The 20,784-nt window shown below is 53.6% G+C and overlaps 1 protein-coding gene across 1 annotated transcript; it reads right to left on the bottom strand.

Annotated features, from left to right (window-relative positions):
- Window positions 1-617: 617 nt before the first annotated feature.
- Window positions 618-18,178, bottom strand: BPIFB3 (BPI fold containing family B member 3). Its single transcript, XM_013985243.3, has 15 exons — window positions 18,060-18,178; window positions 17,262-17,418; window positions 14,962-15,066; window positions 14,413-14,553; window positions 12,915-12,978; window positions 11,058-11,118; window positions 9,943-10,034; window positions 9,627-9,806; window positions 7,599-7,658; window positions 5,491-5,661; window positions 4,563-4,630; window positions 3,209-3,251; window positions 2,375-2,438; window positions 1,665-1,741; window positions 618-910 (listed from the first exon to the last, which is right to left on the bottom strand). Exons 1-15 carry the CDS (start codon window positions 18,169-18,171, stop codon window positions 881-883), a joined length of 1,425 nt encoding a protein of 474 aa, XP_013840697.3. The 5' UTR covers window positions 18,172-18,178; the 3' UTR covers window positions 618-880.
- Window positions 18,179-20,784: the final 2,606 nt, after the last annotated feature.

The raw sequence follows: 20,784 nt of genomic DNA, 5'->3' as shown, positions 1-20,784 counted from the left end.
ATTCCAGCTCTGACACTGTGTGGCCTTGGGCCAGTCAGGCTGCCCTCTGGCATCAATTTCCCTGCCCACACCTAGTACATTCGCTGTGACTTTGTGATGTGAGCCATGGGGGAAGTCCAGCATGGCTTTGCTCTGAGCTCTCTCCTGAAGTGTGTCAGTCAGGTAATAATCCCTCCAGGGTGACACCGGGCCTCACTCATCTTTCCTTCCTGGAATGCTGGCTCCTTCTCTCCCTGGAAAACTCCAATTCACCCTTCAAAATTCAGCTCAGACACCACTTCTGAGAAGTATCCCAAAGTCAGAGAGACAGAGACAGACACAGATTCAGACAGACTTGGAGAGACAGGGTGAAAGATGGAATTATTTAGAAAAATAGAGGAGGGGAAGGGAGGGGAGAAGGGGTCGGGGGGACACAGGGTGCTCGAGGCAGAGGCAGGGGAAGGCAGGGAAAAGACACAGAGCCTGCCCAGCTGAACAGCTAAGTTTGGGACATGAAGCTACAGTGATAGGCCCCAAGTCCCCTTGCCTCCCAGGGGCTCTGCCCAGAGCCAGGGAGGACACCAGAGTCAGAGGCCCAGGTAGCCTCTGTGTGTCTGGAGAACAAACCAGCCAAGAGGTGCTGAGATAGAGGAGTCATTTATTGAAAGCCCCAGACTTGCCAAGGAGGCCCCAGAGCTTTCTCCAAAGCAGAGCCTTGTGGCTAACCCAGCAGCCCCCACCCCAGATCAGGGCAGAGTTGCAGGGCTGAAGCCCCTGGGGGTAAGGGACACTTATACTGTCACCGACACAGGCTAGAGCCTGGGAAGGATATTGAGGCAGAGTGGGTAGGCGGATAGGACTCCGGCAGATAACAGGGAGGGGTGGCAGCCATGTGTCAGCCTCAGGACGCCACGGTCAGCACAACGGCATTCTGCAAGGAGCAACGGTTCTAGGTTAAGGCATCTGAGTTCTAGTGCCCAGCCCCCATCCCTGCAGCCGCCTCTGTGTCCCCCCACACCCTGGGGTTAGCTCTGTACTTGGAACACGGGCTGGCACTTGTTCAATGAATGTTGAATAAATGACATTCAGTGTGGGAGAGGTCACTGACTTTAGAACTAAAGAAACCCATGTTCAACTGCTATTTCTCCTTTGTGTGACCTTGGGCCAAAAATGTGGCCTCCTTCAGCCTTGGTCCTCATCTGAGAAGTGGGTCCAGAATTCCTTGATCCCCCACCACCCAGAGCTGTTCCAAGACTCCAAGGTGTGCTAGGTAGAAAGGGATTGTAAGGCCATATCAATATTCAGTAAGAAAAAATGTCATGATCGATGAGGCATGCCTGTGGCAGGCACAGCAGAAAGAAAAGACAGAATGGTTATTTGCTACTCCCTGGACCTGGGGAACTGTGGTTCTGTGAGTATATCTGAGAGGCTCTCCTGTAAGTCATTTATGTGTCTAAATTCAGCAGGAGAGAGTTCTGTGATTGATTGACAATGTCTGCCATGGGCAAGTAAGGAAGGATGGTTGCATGTATGTCATGTATTTGCCATTCCTAGGTTAGGTAGTTTATAGATCCCTGAGCAATTTAGAAGATGGACCAGATGATGAGAGTTTCATGAGTTTCAAGCAGGGCTCTCCGGAGACAAGCTTAAGGCCCATCTAGACCACACCTGCGTGGAAAACTCACCTCTATGATCTCCAGGGCTGCATTGGCAAAATTGACATTGAGAACCTTAGGCAGGGGAATTCCAACATCCAGGTTCACTGTGAAGAGGGGGTGATTGAAAGCAAAGATATGTTGGGGGATGGGGTAGGGGGCTGAGGTAGGATTCGCTGACCCTGTTTCACTGCTTTCCTTGAGCTAGCCAGTTCTCAGAGACTCAGGTTCCCATACTGGCAGACTCCTACTCATCCTACTAAACCCAAACAAAAATGCTCCCTTTCTGTATTGTCACAAGGGCTCCCCTCAGCAGAGCCTCCTTGAGGTTCTGTCAGTCCCTTGCAAACTGTAGGTCTTCTATATTCTCCTCATTTGTTTACACGACTATTTCCCTCTGGATTGTGAGCTTGAAGACACGACCCAGGTCAGACAGCTCTCAAGGACAGAGTCTGGCATGGTGCAGGAGCTAATCAATGTTTGAATGGAAACAATCTGGGCTTCTGCACCTTTGGAAATGGGGACCCACCCCTCTCCAGCATCAGTGTCTCTATTAAGAACAATGGAGAATAACTGAATCACTTTGCTGTGCACTTGAAACCAACACTACCTTGTAAATGAACTAGACTTCAATTAAAAAAAGAAAACAAGCAAAAGAATAATGGCGAGAGGCGATGGATTCAGCAGCCCTGAGTTCAGACACTCCACGTGTCCAAGGAGAGAGGGAAGGCTGTCCATACCATTGAGCTTCGGCACGTAAGCCACCCGGACCACATCACTGAGCCATTCTTCCAAACGGGACGCCTGCAACAAAGCACGCACAGGGCTGGGAGGAGCCATGGCTTTGCAGGGAGCAGTGCAACCCTTCCCGTGGAGAAAAGCCCACGGGTTCAGCTGCTCCAGCCTCCCCTCAGGCCTGAGGATGTAGCTCCTAGTGGACACAGGGACCACTGGGGTGGGCTGTCCACTGGTGACCCCAAAGGGAACTTTGTGAGTTAGGCTGGCTTTGCTCTGGGGCCCAGGAGCTTGGAAAAGCTGCTCTCCTGAGGAAGGGTCTGTGGGGCCTGGGGGGGTGGGGGTGCTGAGTCTGAGAAAGAGAGAGGAGATGTGTCCAGCTCTCGTTATTCTGTGTGGTCTGATCTTAGATTCCTGAGTTTAGGAACACCTCGGGGGATCTAGAACCTGAGACCAGAGTGAAATTCTAGACCCTCAGAACTCCGGAAAGCAGGAAACTAAGGGCTCTGTGGGCCTCCGAAACGTTGGAACTTTCTGAGTTCAGGAACCTAATTACTTGGGTAAAGTTCCAAAATTTTGAACCCTTGGGGGTTCCAGACATTTACAACACTGTGGGGTTCCAAGACTGGAGAGTCACTCTCTTAGGACAATGACTATTTTACGGGCATGCGCACGTACACCCACATGCACACACACACACACGCACACACACACCCCTGCCCGGATGTCAGCCCACTCTGGCTTATGGGACAGAGTCCAGAGCAATGGGCATGCCCCCTTTCCTCCCCCACCTGCAGCCCCTCACCACCGCCAAGCTGCTCACCCTCCCAGGGACTTACATCAAAGGCGTGGGTGAAGGAGGAGGCCAACTTGACACTGAGCCTGGTGGAGGGAAGACAGATATTGAGGGGCCCCAACACCTGCCACACCCCCAGCCTGCCCACCTCCAGCTCCCCAGGATCAGGAAGCAAGAACCCAGGCCCAACTCTGCCTCTACCCACCCTCGACTCAGAGACAGTTTTTCCACCTATAAAATGGGACTGGAGCAACCTAGCCTCTTTCTGAGATGTCATGACCGCCACCTCTGACTCCGTGGCCCTGAGCCTTGGTCTGGCTGAACCTCTCTAAGGAGTGGTTCTTCCACAGACTGAGCCCTGGACACGGGGTTGCTTGCTAGGGCAGTAAACCACCACTGGTTACAGGCGGTTCAAATGCGGGGTCAGGGTCAGAGCCCAGACACACATCTCTGTTTCCCGAAGAGCTGAGGCATCAACTGCCAGCAGGAAGGGGAGATGAATCCTGGCCGTGGGATTTTGTCAAGCTTAGAAGTGGGGCAGCAATGAAGCCTTGCGGGGGGGGCAGTATATAACAGCCTCAGGGGCCAGCAGGGGACCCTAAATGGGATCAGGTGAGGTCTGGGTAGCCGTGGCCAGATCCCAGACTCCCCTGGGAAAACCCCTGCATCCAGGGGAGGGTCCAGGAGGCCCCAGGCTAAGGTGAGAGCATTTGAGTCAGGAGGCCCAGACTGTGGACCTGCCTCCAGGGACAACCCACTGTGCAAGCCTGGGCTTTGCAAACTCTAAAGTGCTGTGCCTGTGTGAGGAAGGACCTTCATCAGCATCATTACCATGCTGGTTAGCATGACTATCCCGAGGCCTAGTTACCACAGTGGTGGAGAAACTAGAGAAATAGCTAGTCCTTGTGAATAACAAAGCATCTGACAACATTCAAGGTCGGTCATTGTCATGGCCACATAGGGCTGATAACTCGGGCCAGCTTTTCTTATTTTGTTTTTATTTGTTTTTTAATTTTGTTTTTCAGGGTTTTTTTTGTTTTTTTTTTTTTGTTTTTTTTTTTTTGTTTTTTTGGCTGCACCCGTGGCCTACAGAAGTTCCCAGGCCAGGGACTGAACCCACGCCACTGTGACAACGCCCGATCCTTAACTGCTAGGCCACCAGCGGGGCCAGGTTTTGAGCAGGTGCAGTGGAAGATGCCTACTCTGGAGCCACTTCTCTGAGCCCCAGAGGCCTCCTCTATAAAATGGGCTAACACCACCCCTTCCTGGCAGGTCCTGGAGGCAAGGAAGATGCTGGTGAAACGCCTGCCACTTAGTTGCTGCTTAATAAATAAGAGGTGGTTTCTATCGGTCCCTAATTCTTGTTGGTAAAGACGCGGCCCAGGTCCCCGCATTACCGTTCCAGGGACAGGGACAGGTGCAGCTTGGTAGCCGAGGGAGCCAGCTGGGCATTTAAAGTCATCACCTGCATGGGAAAGGTGGGCAGAGATGACACCGAATTCAGCAGGAGTTTGAGGACAGGTCTGCCTTGGCTGACAGATGAATTTCCAGCATCCATTCCCTCCATGAGCCCTTGCTGAGGCCCCACTGCGTGTCAGGGTCCATGCCGGGCTAGGAGGAGGTGACTTGAGGACCAGGGTGCAGAGAGTAATCAGTGTTGTGTGCCAGGAAGCCCTGGGGCTGCAGGAGCTTGGACAGCCCCTTGGTCCCGCTGCTGTGCGGTGAGGGAAGGCATCCACAGGCAGGGCAGTGACACCTGAGCTGAGTCTTGAAAGATGATGAGTTAACCAAGGGATCGAGTTGGCGGAGGCGGGGTGGGGAATGGCACTCCAGGTGGTAGTCCCTGCACAGAGGCCGGGAGGGGGGACCTGGCAGCCCTGAGTAGCTGAGGCTTAGGGCACAAGGCTGGGAGGGGCAAGGGGGTTAGGCGGGGGCATGATGGTGCTGGGCGGTGGGGAGCCAGGGAAGAGAGTGAGCAGGGGAGGAACCTGCCTCTACTGAGATGTGGGTTTGGAAAAATTAGTAGAGGTGGGATGGGGGGAAGCAGACGGCAGGTGGGGGCCAGGAGGGTCACCCAAGAGATGTCTGAGCACAGAGAGGTTGTGGGCAGTCCCTGAGATCCTGAGGAAGCAGAGTGGACACATGTGCTGCGAGGGAGTGGGCAGGAGTTCGAGGGCACGTGGGTCTCAGCTCAGGCGATGACAGTGGGGGGGCGGGGCTTCCTGTGCTGGGCCACATGGGGCCTCCCACCTGGAAATCCGCAGCCTGGAGAGGGTCAGTCCTACTCAGAACCCCAGTGCCAGCTCCCACCCCTCAGCCACTCACTCCATTCAGCTCAAAGAGGGCTTCAGGGGTCCTTTTAGGGAGGTAGAACAGCACATGGATGTCAGCTGGGATAGAGACTGTGGCCTTCTTGTTCTGGAGTGTGACTGCTGGCGCTTCTTTCACCCGCAGTGAGAGCAGGAGCTGTTGGCCCGGGGGCAGCTTCCTCAGGGCCTGGGGAGAAGCAGGGGCAGAGCGAGGGGCATGAGGGCAGCTTAGATGCCCCACTAACAGAATCAGTCAGTCAATCAACAAACACTCATTGAGCATCTAAGGGGCACCTGGCACAGTGCTGGGAGCTGGGGTAACAGCCTGGACCAGAAAGTCCTGGTCTTGGCCCCCACGAGGCTGACATTCGGGTGCAGAGACACTAACCCAAGGAACTAACCCAAGGATTTTGCTGTCAAAATCCCCCTCTCCCAAAGACACACGTCATTATACAACATAAAAAACAAAACACAAAATTCCCCCAATGCCCAAGGTCCCTGCATGACCCATCCTCTGCCCTCCTCTCTTTCTCACCTCCCACCACACCCTCATCCTCTCCTCTCCAGACTCGCTGACCTCTTTGCGGTTCCTTCAACCAGCCAGGCAGGCTCCCACCTCAGGGCTTTTGCACTTGCTGTTCCCTCTGCCTGAAAACATCTTCCCCAGACACCTGCGTGGTTCCCTCCCTCCCCCACTTCAGCTTTCAGCTCATGTCAACTCAGTGGCCTTTGCAGAGCACCACGTGTTCCCAATCCACCTCACCACTCCATTCTCACCTTCTCACAATGTATATTCTACTTATTTATTTGTTCAACGTCTGTCCCACCCACCACAATGGCAGCTCCTTGAACATGGGGATTTTTGTCTACTTTTCACTGTCTGCCCAGCACCTGGCATGGGGTGTGGTACATAGGAGGTGCTCATTGAATATTAGTTGATTGACTGAATGAAGCACACAGTCAGGAAATGGTGAGTCTCAAGGTCATGACATCGTGGGATTACAGAAGTGCTGGGAACCACAGAAGTTTAGATCTCTTGAATGTTGGGGTCTGGGGACCAACTCCTCAAGCCCCAACAGCCAGAGCTGCAGGATCACAAAGACGGGGGATCACTGGATTCCACCTTCCTGAATCCACAGATTCTAAAGCCACAAAAGAATTTAACTCAGAGCTAGAGCCATGGGGCTCTGATGCTGTGAGAACAGGGGCTTCAGGCCCCTGAGACCTGGCTCCCTGAGATGCAGAGACACGGCATTGCCGCTGCTGCCATGGGTCCCTGCTCCTGCCACCTCTGTCTCCTGAAGTCCCTCTCCACCATCACACAACTCCTCCAAAGAAGGAGGTTCCTCCAAATGTCTAGCACTCACATCCCCTGTCTGAGACCTCTATGCCCTTTAGCCAAGGACTCCAATAAGCAGAGGCTCCAGCCAAGCCCACCAGGGCTGCTTGGAATCATCACCTCCAAGGACACCCAGAGTTTGCCCGTGCCCCCAAATTCAGCTGCCCTCTCCATCCTCTCTGGTGGAAACCCAGCCCTTGAGGGTCTCTTTCTAACCCCTATCAGAATCTGCTGTTACATAAAGACCTTGTCGTCATTTCAACTTCGGTACACATCAGGTTCCCACAGCTGGAAAGCAGCTAGTTCAGCCCCAGTTGAAGGGAAGGGAAAGGTGGAGGCCTGGCCCTGCAATCACATACCAATTAGTGCCCACTGGTCAAACCTCCCTGAATCTTCTCCCTTCTCTTTCCCTCCCCAAGGCCCCTGCCCTGAGTCTTCTCTCTGGGAACAGAGAAGACCAAGACCAAGATGAAGTAGGGTAGTTGGAAGAAGGAGGCTCAGTCACTTTGAAAAAATCTCCTGCCCTCTATTTAACAAAGGAGTAATAGCCACAAGACAAATGTCCTGTTGACTTCTAGGGCAGTTAAAAGCTGGTCCTTTCCTGTCCAAGCAAAATCTGGCCATCAGGAAAGGATAAGGTGCTAGTCAATCACACTTTAGTATGAATTTGGACTCAACATTCAATCAAGGCTATCTGGACAGCTGTACTGAGAAAGTTTCTGGAGTCCATTCAGGGTCATCGGGAAAGAACTAAAGCAATAAAAGCCCATGAGAGGGTCACTCACCTCAGGGACCAAAGCTGCCAGGTCTGTAGTTGTCAGTGGGACATTGCTGGGAACCTGGACCTGAGATCAAATGGGATGAAGGATAAACACAGAGAAAACACAGGCATCCCTCAGCACACTCAGCAGTCCCCCCCAACCCCAATCACATATATACATCACTACAGACACTCGTGTTCCTTCTGCTGACCGATGGCGAGCACTTACTGCATGCCAGGCACGTGCTAAGGGTTTTGTGTGCCCTCACTCATTTCACCTTTACAACAGCTTGGTGGGTGCTTTGATGACTCCCATTTTACAGGTAGGAAACATGAGATTCCTATCCAGGGTCATAAGCTGGTAAGTGGTCACACCAGGCTTCGACCCGGGCAGGCTAATTCTAGAACTTTTTTTTTTTTTAATCTTTAGGACCACACCCCTAGCATATGGAGGTTCCCAGACTAGGGGTTGAATTGGAGCTACAGCTGCCGGCCTACACCACCATCACAGCAATGTAGGATCCAAGCCACATCTTCAACCTACACCACAGCTCACGGCAATGCCAGATCCTTAACCCACTGAGCAAGGCCAGGGATCAAACCTGCATCTTCACGGATATTGGTCGAGTTCATTAATCGCTGAGCCATGATGGGAACTCCATAATTCTAGAACTTCTAAACCACCCTGCCAGAGGGTACAATCTGAAGGCCCAGGGATCTGATCCCAGACATTTTTGCCTTTTACCCGAAAAGTATTCTCCAAACAAAGATGAATTTGTTTCCATTATTTACAAATCAGGACATTCCATATACATTTTCGGTTTCTAGCTAAAAAATTGGAAAATCAGGTCACAACGGACTCCCGGCTTAGGGCCCTGTTCCAGCCACCCATAAACCTTCGAAGTGCTCTCTGGACCTCACCTGCAGGAAGTGAAGAGTCAACCCCTGTGCCCTTAAGCTGAGCTGCAGGTGGGGGGCCCAAGTGGCTCAGAGCTCACTGTCTTTAGACAGGGCTGAGACCAAGAAAATGTCTCTGGGTAAGGCTTCTGGGGTCTGGGGCTTCCAGATTTCTGTGAGAGTGTGAGAGAGGCCAGAAGAGAAAGAGAGAGGCCTCAGAAGTTTCAAAACAAAGGTCCAAATGACCTCTGGTATAGTAAAACCCTAGTTTTCTTCTTTTCTTTTTTCATATTGGCTCTTGAGAAAGAAGTGGAAATGTTAGCCACTCACACTTTAGTTAAAAAAAAATTGGGCTTTGACTCTAGAAGGGCTCATCTGGTGCAGGGACGGAAAGCTGGCTACATTTCATATTCCAGTTTTGACCAGTTGAAAGTAACTTCCTTAGTTGCAAACTATTACACTTAGAATAGCTAAGAAATGAGGTCCTGGAGTTCCCATCGTGGCTTAGCAGAAATGAATCTGACTAGCATCCATGAGGAGGCAGGTCCAATCCCTGGCCTCGCTCAGTGGGTTAAGAATCCGGAACTGCTGTGAGCTGTGGTGTAGGTCACAGACGTGGCTCAGATCCTGAGCTGCTATGGCTGTGGTGGAGGCTGGCAGCTTCAACTCCAACTCGACCCCTAGCCTAGGAAATTCCATATGCTGCAAGTGCGGCCCTAAAAAGACAAAAAAAAAAAAAAAAATGAGGTCCTACTGTACAGCACAGGGAATTATATCCAATCTCTTGAACATGATGGAAGATAATATGAGACAAAGAATGTATATATATGTATGACTGGGTCACTGCTACACAGCAGAAATTGGTACAACATTGTAAATCAACTATAATTATAAAAAAAAAAAAGAAAAGAAAGTCATTTCCTGGCGTGTCATGTGGGGAAGGATTCAAAAGTCCCATTCAGGTTTAGCCAAGCAGAGGGCCACGACCCCCGTCTATTAGCAATGTCCACCCCAAGGACAAGAGAGGGCGTGTGCATGTTATAAACTCGTGCGACTCCAATTATAAGAAAAGGGCTCGTCAAGGCCGATCCGTGATGATGCGACTAGGTCATCACTAGCATTGCCAACACATAGGAGGGCAGGGTGTCACACTTACCAGCTCAGGGGTGATGTCCAGGTCGAGGGCACCATTGGTCTGCAGAAGCCCAAACACGGTGTTGAAGAGGTACAAGGGCACGGTCACCTGGGATGTGTGGTCATCCTTGGGGGGCACCTTGATGGGCTTGGGGGGCTTGGGGAAATCGATGATGTCACCTGCTACGCTCTTCACGATGGGCTGCAGGGGCAGGAGACAGGGTGTGGCAGGGTCTCAGGGCAGCTCACCCTTCTGGTTTGGATGCAGCATCCCCTACCTGGCCTCCACTGGTACCCCACTCCCCCCAGCTGTGGGCAGGGCCTCGGTGGGCACTCACGTTGATGTCCAGCTCTATGTACTGGTTAGAGATGAGAGGTAGTGTGGCCAGAGTGAATTCCACCGACCCAAGAGCCCCGAGGGGCACCAGGCCTGCATGAGGAGGGAAGGAGGGAGAAAGACCCCATGAGCCCATGCCCAATAAGAACAGACCCTACCTCTATTTATTTAGTGCCTGCTGAATGCCTAGCTCTCTATTAAGTATTCGTGTGGCCACTACCATCATGCCCATTTTACAGATATGGAATCTGAGGCTCTGACAGAAGAAGTTGCCAGCCCCGGGCCATACAAGCCCCAGAGTAGCCAAGCCAGGATTCCTGTTTTCCAGAGCTGGTGCCACTAACCAACCACCACGTTGCTGCCCTCCCTCTCTCATATAACACCATAGCTGCCTCCGCCTCCAAGTTTTCTACCCTTATCCTAGCTATGCATTTTATACTTTTTTTTTTTTTAACAGCCACACTTGTGGCATACAGAAGTTCCCAGTCTAGGAGTCGAATCAGAGCTGCAGCTGCAGGCCAACACCACAGCCACAGCAACGCCAGATCTGAGATGCATCTGCGAACTCTGCCGCAGGTTGCTGCAACACTGGATCCTTAACCCACTGAGTGAGCCCAGGGAAGGAACCTGCATCTTCACAGAGACAATGTCAGGTCCTTAACCTACTGAGCCACAACGGGAGCTCCAACATTTTATACTTTTCAAGGCCCTTTTTGTGAGTACAAAAGGCATCCATGTCTCCATAAGGCTCAGGGAAGCTGAGCGCTGCTGCTACTGTGGGGCCTTGAGGCCCTTACTGAGTATGTCCTGGGCCTCAGTGATCTTGTCTGTCCAGATAACACTAACATGATACCAGACGCACTGCTGGTGCTCAGTAAGTGGCTGAAGGCCCTGGCAGATGGAGACCTGACGGCTCTGAGTCTCCTCACCCTGCCGAACCAGCCTCCACCCAGAACCACACCGTTAAGCCTCCTCAAAGTGGCGGCCTCGTCCGTCTGAGGAAAGCTCCCAGAATTCGGCCCCCCTCCTCTTCCCAGGTATCCCACTCATCGGGGGTAATGCTGGGGGTGGGGGTAAGAGGAGGGGGCAAAGAGGAGGGGGTGGACCCCAACTTACACAGCACGGCCCCCAGGAGCTCATTCACCACGCCCAGCACACTGTCCACCACGGGGCACAGCTGTGTCCAGAGGAGACAAGAGTTACCGGACAGTAAGAGTGGGCCCCAGCCTGGCGCGGGGAACAGTGGTGTTTTCTTTAAATCGTTGGCTATGTGGCCCCGGGGACCAAGGCAAGGCAGAATGTGGAGACGGATGGGGGGACACACAGGTGGGAGGCAGGGGTGGGGCTGGAGCTTGAAGTGTCTGAGGACGGAGGGCCAGTTACATGGGCCTCCTCAGAAAACCATGGAGGATGCTGGGAATGTGGACAGGGAGACACATTCCAGAGGCCAGGTGGGGCATGGGGACAAGGTCCTCCCCCAAGAGACAAAGTAGCTATTCTCTCTGAGGTCTCAGCCTCTCCTGCCAACCAGGTGGGCACTGGGAGACCTACAGCCCAGACCCCACAGAGGGGCACCTCCTCCGCTCCCCTGGAATCAGCCCTGGCCTGGGGCATCCACTGCGCACCCACCCCACATTCCCCCATCCCCCCACCCCCCGGCTTCCCAAAAGCCCCTGGGCTGTGAGCACAGGGAACAAGTAGTTTGGCTTCCAGAATCCCGAGCCTGGAATCACAGAATCTGAGTCAACCGCAACAGGAACCCCAGAGGGGAGCCAGATCGGCCCTTTGATTCTTCAGCCCATTCATTCCACTGCCAGGGGCCAGAGAAGAAAGGTGACCTGCCCAAGGTCACAGCTGCTCTCAGAGAAAAGAGAAAGGCTCTTTTTTCATTTAAACATTGGAGTCCCAAACTCTAGGACTTCTGGGGTCAGACATGTCACAGAAATGAGAGGAGACCAGAGGGGCTGTGAGGGGCGGGGCGGGGAGCAGCCCCCTGGGCGCCAGCCGTGTGTCACCTGCAGGAAGGCAGTACGTGTAGCTGGGGTGACTGACTGCACAAGAGAAGCCAGAAATCGGATTGTAAAGAGAAATCTCTAACCTCTAAGCGCTAATAATTAACTCATTTTTTAAAACCTCTTTGAGTCACATAAATCCTGTCTTTCAGCCAGTCATTTACAACTTAGCTGCACCCACATCCCGGTGTTGAAATCCACTTGAGACAGGTCTGGGCTGGGGTCTCTGCTGCCGGGAACTTCTCTGCTCCCCCTGAGCTTCTTTGCCAACTGGCTTCTTCAAGCCCAGGGAAGTTTTGCCAAAACCTCAGCCACCCACATCCTTGCTACCCCTCACCTCTTGGTATTCTTCACAAGAGAGGTCCTGCCAGGCCAGGGCATCAGGAGGCCTGACTGCCCTTTGCTGGCTGTGTGACCCCAGCAAGCCCCTCCCCCTCTCCATCCTCAATGAAACGGGGCTTTGACCAGACCAGCTTTTCTCAGCAGTGGTCCAAGGAATGGCTGGGTCAGGCCACGGACAAACATTCTGGAGCAGTTTAATCATAATGTGTTTAACATAGGATGTATTCACCAACATGTATGTAATTATCTGGACATGTTTGCCAAGCACGGGGCTCGGTTTAAAATCACTGAGTGATCTGACTAATTCAAAGCTAGTCTAAAGAAAAGTATAAAGTCAATAATAATACAGATGACCAAGACAGGGCAGAAGGGTAAGAAAGGGACTTGGATTTGGAAGCAGGGGACTCAGGTCACCTGAGGCTGTAAATTTAAGATGCAGAGGTCTGGGGACAGATTGTGCCAGGCAGGATAGGACAGAGGCTGGCAGGCAGCACCTGGGAGGCCGGTGGGCAGGATGGGATTACCTGATGGGCGTGGAAGGAAAGAACAGCCTAATCCTTCCTGGCGCCCAGATTTGCTCAAAGCCAGGGGAGGAGTCGCCTGCAGCCCCCACACTCACCAATTCCGGCAGCACCTTGAAGAGTGTCTGTTCCACGACCCCAAAGAGTGGTGGGGGCAGCAGCCTGGGCAGAGGGAGACATGTGAGACTGTGGCCACCACACAGGGCCAGGGCCAACCTGGAGGATGGGGCAGGGTGGGCACTGGGGACTTTGGACATCGCCCGTCTCCTCTCCTGGTGGGCTCTGCTGGGGTTTTGGGGAGCTGGGCTTAGGTCTTGGCTCTGCTTCACCGTGGCATCCATGGAAGGATTTCAGTTTCCCAATCTGTACAGTGCCTGCTTTAGATCTGATGCTGCTGAGATCAAATGGGCATGTATGTGGGTCTGATGCTCGATAAATATCTGTTCCCTTTATCTCCTCCAATATGGGTAGACAAATGACCTTCGGGCTTAGAACAGCACCTGGCTTAGAGTGAGGATTCAGTAAATGTTTGTTGAATGAATGCATGCATACAGAGTGGCCTGAGGATGTGCACGTAGATGGGCTTAGGTCAGTTTAGAGACTATGAGGGTACAAGAGGGAGGGGTGACAACCACGGAACTACAACCATAGGATATCAACACCCTCCTGGGCTCTACACACTCCAAGCCCCTTCTGGCCCAGAGGAGCAGAATGGAACCACTGGGTTTTGAGGAGCCCAAGACCTTCCCGGAAACCCCTTGTGAAGGTCCTGCAGACAGGACCAATCTGGTTCCCATTCCTGGGAGCCAAAACAGAGATGTCTGATCATCCATCACTGCTCAGGCCCACCCAACAAAGGCAAGGGGTGGGTGTGGGATTCAGCCTGGATAGCAGAGGCTAGAAGGGGATGACTCAAAGTGTGACGTGACGCTGAGGGTTGGTGCAGTTCTCAGAGAAAGCCTTGAACCTATGTCCAGAGACCTGCCCATCCCCACGCCTGCCTCAATCTGTGCATCTGATCTTGGGCCCTTGCCCTCTTTGGGCTTCAGCAGTCCCATGGGAAGGACAATGCAACACAAGTATAGGAAGGGTCACTGTGTCCTGAAGAGTTGGGAGAAGAGATGGATATAAAAGTGCCAGGGCCTTTCAGATCATTAAATTTAGGTCTTCATTATACAGATGGGGACAGTGAAGCCCAGACAGGGGAGGAGGACTCCACGGGTATCACAGCAAGTCAGGGGTTGGGCTGGTCTCTGATGTGCTAAGAGCAGGGACTGAGAGGCTCGCAGGTTCAAAGGACCGTAGAGAGCCCTTGCTCTGGGTGGAGAAGGGACGGCAGGATCTCAGAGGTCGGAGAAGGGGGACCTCAGAGTGAACGTGGCAAGCTGTGGTCTGGGTTAGAGTCCTTGTGCGAGGTGGACCTTAGCCGGCAGGTCTGGGCAGCGGGTTGATCCGTGGAGATGGGTGGAGGCGGGGTGAGCTAAAGCCCCGCCCCGCCAGCTGCTCCTAAGAACCCAAGGAGCCGCAAGCGCATTGAGCCCGAGAAGGTCGGAGCGCGGGGAGACCCGCAAAACCGGCTTGAGCCTGTGGACTCACCCCGAGAGCAGGCTGATGTGGCCCAGGAGCGTGCTGCAGCGTTTGAGGATGAGGATGGGCGTACCCCGCGCGCTTACGCCCAGCGCCACCCGCGACGACACGTTCACCTCAGCTTCCAGCTGCAGGATGCCCCCTAGGGGGCTGCGAGACCACACCATGGGGGCGTGGCCAGACGGCCAGGCCCCACCCACCAGGGCCGCCTCAGGCGGGGCCATGGACCTGGGCTCTGGGGCGGCCTCTTAAGCGACCTCGTCCCCTTTCCCTCCTCGCACCCCCTGCCTCTCTGCCCCTTTGCACGCCCCTCCGCCCCCTCCCTCAACCCTACCACTGAGCTCCAGGCATTGGGGCAGGGGTCTCCAGGGAGAGTGGGAAGGAAGTCCCTGGGTGTGAGTGGGATGGAGCTCCCCGGGGAGGGGCCGGGCGGTGGGATCTAGGGAGGGAACAGGAGCATGGGAATCCCGTGGGCAGGAAGTAGGGTGGGAGGAAATAGGGGGGCAAAGGGGTGGGCATGGGGAGCAGTAGGGTAGATGTTCCCAGGGGCACACTCACCCAGAGCCATGCAGGCCCACCTTGGTGTGCAGGTTCAGCTGCACCCCAAACCCGGGCAGCAGCTTCAGAGACACCTTGGGCAGTGTGAGTTCCTCAATCTTCAGCCTGTGTGGAGGAGAGGGCCTCTCACTACCAGACACCCCCCAGCACCATCCCAGACGAGGCAGCGCCTAGAGCCTCTCTTGGGAGACCCCTCCCAACTCTAACCCAAAAGCCCTTGGCCCAGTTACTTCACCTCTCTTGGCCTCAGTATCTTAATTCATAAAGTGGGGGAATACAAGTACTCACTTCATAGGGATGTTGCAAAAATAAATGAGATAATTGAAGTGCGAAGCTGGTAAAGCACATGCTCTAGAACTGTAATCTCATCATCCTCAGGGAAGCTCAGTAAATTAAAGAGCTCCACCCACCCCATCCCCAGAGCCTCAGCCCTGCTTCAGTCTCTGGCCTGGGTCCTTTTCCAATCACTCGCACCTCCTAGGCTCACACACACACACATACACCCCCCCCCAAAAAAAGGGGGTTCTCAGACAGAGCTCCCTACAGTCCATTATTTTCTCTGTCCTCTGGGCCTTTGCCAAGGCTGTTCCCTCCGTCTGGGATACCCTTTCCTTGATTTTCTTTCTACTCTGCATCCACCATCAGCTAGCTGACTCCTCCAGCTCTCCTGATTTCAGCTAGGGTATCTCCACCTCCAAGAAGCCCTCTTTCTTGCTTCTCTGACTCAGGCAAATGCTCCCCTCTGAGCACCTTCCACACCCTGCCTGCACTGTCCTGAGTACACAGCATCATGACTGCTGGGCCCAGACTCACACTGAGGGGCTCTTTTTTTTTTTTTTTTTTTTTTTTTTTTTGGTCTTTTTAGGGGCCGCACCCACTGTATATGGAGGTTCCCAGGCTAGGTGTCCAGTTGGAACTATAGCCTCCAGCCTACGCCAGAGCCACAGCAACACGGGATCTGAGTGGCATCTGCGACCTACACCACAGCTCATGGAAACGTAGATCCTTAACCCACTGAGTGAGGCCAGGGTTCAAACCCAAATCCTCATGGATGCTAGTTGGGTTTGTTAACCACTGAGCCATGACAGGAACACACTGGGTGGGGGAGCGCTCTTTGAAGCAAGGACAAGGTCTGGTTCATGTTTGAGGCCCCAGCTTCACCAAGTAGGGGGGATTCTAGAGTGAGAGGGGGTACTAGATCTATTAATAGTAATTGTTAATATTTATGGAGCTTTTACTGTGTGCCAGGCTCTATTTCAACTGCTTGACAGCTCGGGCAGGTCCCTTCACTATCCATGGGGCTTCCATCTTCTCATCTGCTAAATGCAGTTGACAACAGTCCTACCTCTAGGTTCTGTGGGTTAATTCATTTACAATGCTTAGCGCAATGCCAGGCACCCAGAAAATCCTGGCTAGGTGTCATTAAGTTATAAATATTAGCTATTAAGTGATTTCACTTGTTCATTCATTCATTCAAAAATATTTTTTGAGCATCTACTATGTGTCAAGCACTATTTTTTTCTTTTTATGGCCGCACCTGCAGCATATGGAGGTTCCCAGGCTAGGGTTCAAATCAGAGCTGCAGCTGCCGGGCTACACCACAGCCATAGCAATACCAGACCCCATCTGCATCTGTGACCTACACTGCAGCTTGCAGCAACACCAGATCCTTAACCCACTGAATGAGGCCAGGGACTGAACCCACATCCTCATGGAGACAACGTTGGGTTCTTAACCCATTGAGCCACTAGAGGAACTCCTGTGTAGCACTATTTTTATACTGAAGACCCAGCAGTGAACAAGGCAGACAAGTCCTAGCCCTTGTGGAATTTATAATCTAGCAAGGGAGATGAGGGGAACCAGTGACACAGTGGAGGTGCAGGGGAGTGATTCATCCCCTGGAGAAAGTGCAGGCGGATGAGGGGACAAAGAGGGGTTGGACAGGGCAGGGGTTTTTGGAGCAGATCCTGAAAGAGAGGAGGGAGGGAGCCATCCAGATACTTGGATGAGCCCAGAGAGACTAAGCAACTTTCCCCAGGTCACACACTAAGTAATTGCAATCGACCTCAGAGCTGGAACCTTCAACCACAGGAGCATGCTGCCTGGCACTCAGTAGACTCCTTGTTTTCTGACTCGGGTCCTGGCACTCCCTGTCCAGGCTGCCCACGCCATTCCCACTGCCTGACAACACATAAAAAAGAGTCGACCTCTTCTCTGTCCCCTGAAGCAAAGAAAAGCTCAGACTTCCTGTAGGGCACACAGTAGGTAGGCACTCAAGTGGCCACTGTGTGAGGACTCACCCGGAAAGCTCCTCGACAACACCAAAAACTCCTCCGTAGCTCAGCAGGCCGCCTCCTCCGAGCAGGCCTCCTGAGCCCAGGAGGCCCTGGTTCACAGATGTGACCGTCCCCAACACATTCTGCAGAATAGGCCCCCCGACCAGCGAGTTCTGGATGGCTGCAAAGAGGATGGGGAGAGGAAGGTTCATTTTACAGATATGGAAACTAGGGCCCAGAGAGGGACAGAGACGTGCCCAAACTCACACAGCAAATGGGGTTTGGAGCTAATGGTCTGACTAGGGCAGAAGCAGGGGCAGAAGTAAAGGAGGGAGCAGCCACTAGGGCTTGATTAAGAAGGAGGAGGCAACCATTGCCCCTCCTGGGCATCCTTGACCTGACTCTGGCTTGTGAGAAGGACAAGATAGGGGGAACCGCCTGGTAGAGTCAGGACAGGCGGGTTGCCTCCCTGATGCATTTGCCATTCGAGACTATTCCACCTGATCCCTCAGCCTCACGCTGGGTCGTTGAGCCATAAGGCACCAAATGCCTGGTAGAGTTCCCCCTACCCCAGAAATGTGGGCGGAGACGCTGGCCCAGCCAGCACCCTCCCCTGGACCTCCCAACCCCACGAGTTGCCCCCACAGGCACACCCCACCCACTCACTGCCCATGGGGACCTGCAAGCAAACCTTTAACCCCTGAACTCTATGCAGTGGGGAATCTGTTCTCATCTATTCCTGAAAGGAGATCCTATAAGCATCTCAAGGGGGTCGTTTATGCTGCCGCTGGACCCCTCGCACACGGCCCACCTCGGGCTCACCTTTTCCGAGTTCATCCTTGTCGATCCGAGCAAGCGTGCCCACCGTCTCAAGCAGCCCCTGGCACGGAGTGGCCAGACCCCAGAAGAGAAGCAGGGACCACACGCCCAACATGGTCGGCATCACCCCTACCAGGGGAGGAAGCAGGGACCCTGAGGCCACCCTCGTGCCCAAGCCTTCTCCTCCCAGTGCCCCTTCACCAGCCTGAGGCCCACCTGCCCACCTGGCACAGCCAAGTCCAGCTCCACTGCCAAGAGAGCTGCCTCCATCCAATGCATGGAGCAGCTAGCATGTCTGACTTAAGTGTCTTTTTTTTTTTTTTTTTTTTTGACTTTTTAGGGCCACACCCGCGGCATATGGAGGTTCCCAGGCTAGGGGTCGAATTGAAGCTACAGCTGCCTACCTGTGCCACAGCCACAGCAACAAAGGATCTGAGCCTTGTCTGCAACCTACACCACAGCTCACAGCAATGCCAGATCCTTAACCCACTGAACAAGGCCAGGGATCGAATCCACAACCTCATCATTCCTGGTCAGATTTGTTCCTGCTGCGCCATGACGAAACTCCTGGCTTACGAGTCTTAGTCCTCTGCAGCCCCAGGGATGCTGGGCAGTCTCTGAGGGAGAGCCACAGAGGGGCTTCCTTTCCTGGACAGTAGAGTGGGAGCTCTGTTTCCTGGGCTGCTTTTCCATTGGCTCAGGAGGCCCCTGGCTGCTTGGAGACATCCAGCATCTAGAGTTACAATGTCCTGTTCCTTTCCTCCTCTCCCACCTCTATCCTGGATTGATGTTGAAAGGAATGAGATAGGAGGCGAAAGCATGGCTAACTTACTAGTTCACAGAATGGGACTTTTCTATATGAATCTTCAGAGTTGCCACCCTAATCACATGCCCATCTATCCCCTCATGTCACCCTTGCTTAAACCCTCCAGCGGTCCCCCACTGCCCAGGCTCCTTACTGTTACTCACAAGGGACCTGCCTGTCTCTTTAATATTCTCAGTGTTTTTATTTTGTTTGTCTTTTTAGGGCAGAACCCATGGCATATGGAGATGCCCAGGCTAGGGGTTGAATCGGAGCTGTAGCTGCTGGTCTATACCACAGCAATGCAGGATCTGAACCTTGTTTGTGACCTACACCACAGCTCATGGCAACACCAGATCCTTAACCCACTGAGCAAAGCCAGGGATCGAACCCTAATCCTCATGGATACTAGTCGGGTTTGTTACTGTTGAGCCACGACGGGAACTCCCTTTCTCAGTCTTAAATCATGACAGGCTCCTTCCCACCACAGGGCCTTTGCACATGCTATGCTGTTCCTTCAGTTAGGGAGGCTCTTCCTCGGGTTCTTTGCATGACTGACTCTTCATCCTTTAGGTTCTGAATAAACGTAACCTGCTAGGAAAGACCTCCCTCTTTCACTTTATCTAAAGAAGCCCATCTGTCACATATTTATTTACTTTAGGACAATCTTCCATTATGCACTGTGTTCGTACCCTTGTTTGCCATCTCCGTGAGCTCCACAAGGGTGGGGACTGTGTCTAGGGTGCATGGTTGTGTGCTGGAGGGGGTGCCTGCTGAGAAGGGAAGAGTGGATGGAAATCCAGTCCCACTTCACTCGCCTACTCTTTGCCTTGGTAAAGGCTGTGTCTACCCAAGAGGTCGCCTTTCCTCATTTGCCCCGAGGGGCATATGAGCTCTGCATGGACCAACAGCTTTCTCAGCACGGCCTGTCTTCTTTCCCCAGGACTCATCCCAGAATAGCCCCCTGTGACCTTGGTTCTCTCATAGAAGGAAATATTTCTGCAACGGGAAACCAGTCAGAGTCTGTGGCTTAGAGAAAAAGGGGCACCCCGCCTTGAGCCTAGGACAGTGCTGTCCTCGGCCCACCTATCCCTGCCTTTGCCCTTCTCTGAGCTCCGGTTTCCCCATCTATAAAATGGGCTTTTTCTCCCATCAGCTCCAGGACCCCCAATGCCCTCCTAGGAAGGATTCTTTCTGTGCCCCTTATTCAGATGGGATGGCAGGAAGGTCCCAGGGTGAACAGCAGGGGATCTGGATAAACTGGGGCCTCCCGCAGGCTGGCTTACCCGCTCTGCGGCTCCACGAGGGGTGGGTGGGGGGTTCCTGGCCTCCTGTCGGCTCCTCCACCCTCTCGGGCCTGGGGGTGGCTCTTATATGCCCACAGTGACTCTAGGGACACAAAGGGGGCACAGCAGCCAGAAACCCGTCAACATGTCATGTCGGAAGCAAGTTGTGGTTTTCCCTGCGGGCCTGGGCTAAGCCTTCCTTCTGGGGGAGAGTGAAGGTGGGGAGTGCTGGGGTCGTTGCCCTGGGGCGGGAATGAAGGCATGGGGGCAACCACCTCTTTCCAGACCTGGGGGTGGGGGCAGGGCATTCAGCCCACCTCTGGGGTCTCCCTCCAGAGTTCCCCCAGGGCCCCAGCCTGATGGCACAGAATCCACCCTGCCTCCCCACCTAACTCAACTGAGGCCCAGGGAGAGAAGGGGGAGCTCAAGGCTGCTGGGCCTCCTGACCCTCTGCTACCCCCCACCCCAGGCCTGGCATGGAGGCAGCCAAGGGGCCTGGAGGGAGGAGCTCTGGGCCAATGTGGGGGAGGGCCCCCAACTCCACCCCCACCACCCAAGACCCAGTGTCCCCTGAACACCCGAGCAGGCTGCTTTTTCCCTTCCTGAGGCTGGGGAAGATGACTTTGGAGAGCCATTCATC

Source organism: Sus scrofa, chromosome 17 (assembly GCF_054392235.1).
Source record: "Sus scrofa isolate SSC_HxYL_T2T_F1_AM1 chromosome 17, Sscrofa_HxYL_maternal_Yorkshire_Landrace_v2.0, whole genome shotgun sequence".
In the NCBI taxonomy this organism is placed as follows: domain Eukaryota; kingdom Metazoa; phylum Chordata; class Mammalia; order Artiodactyla; family Suidae; genus Sus; species Sus scrofa.
Note: the sequence above shows the minus strand (reverse complement) of the source record. Positions and strands in the feature narration are given on the sequence as shown.

What these genes read in the sequence shown, in the direction of transcription:
- BPIFB3 (XM_013985243.3), bottom strand. Translation starts at nt 18,171, where the DNA reads ATGTTGGGCGTGTGGTCCCTGCTTCTCTTCTGGGGTCTGGCCACTCCG. An exon ending in CACATCAGCCTGCTCTCGGG is followed by an intron (nt 12,979 to 14,412) that starts GTGAGTCCACAG and finishes CCCTCTGCCCAG; the next exon opens with GCTGCTGCCCCCACCACTCT. An exon ending in TTACGTGCCGAAGCTCAATG is followed by an intron (nt 1,742 to 2,374) that starts GTATGGACAGCC and finishes CCCTCTTCACAG; the next exon opens with TGAACCTGGATGTTGGAATT.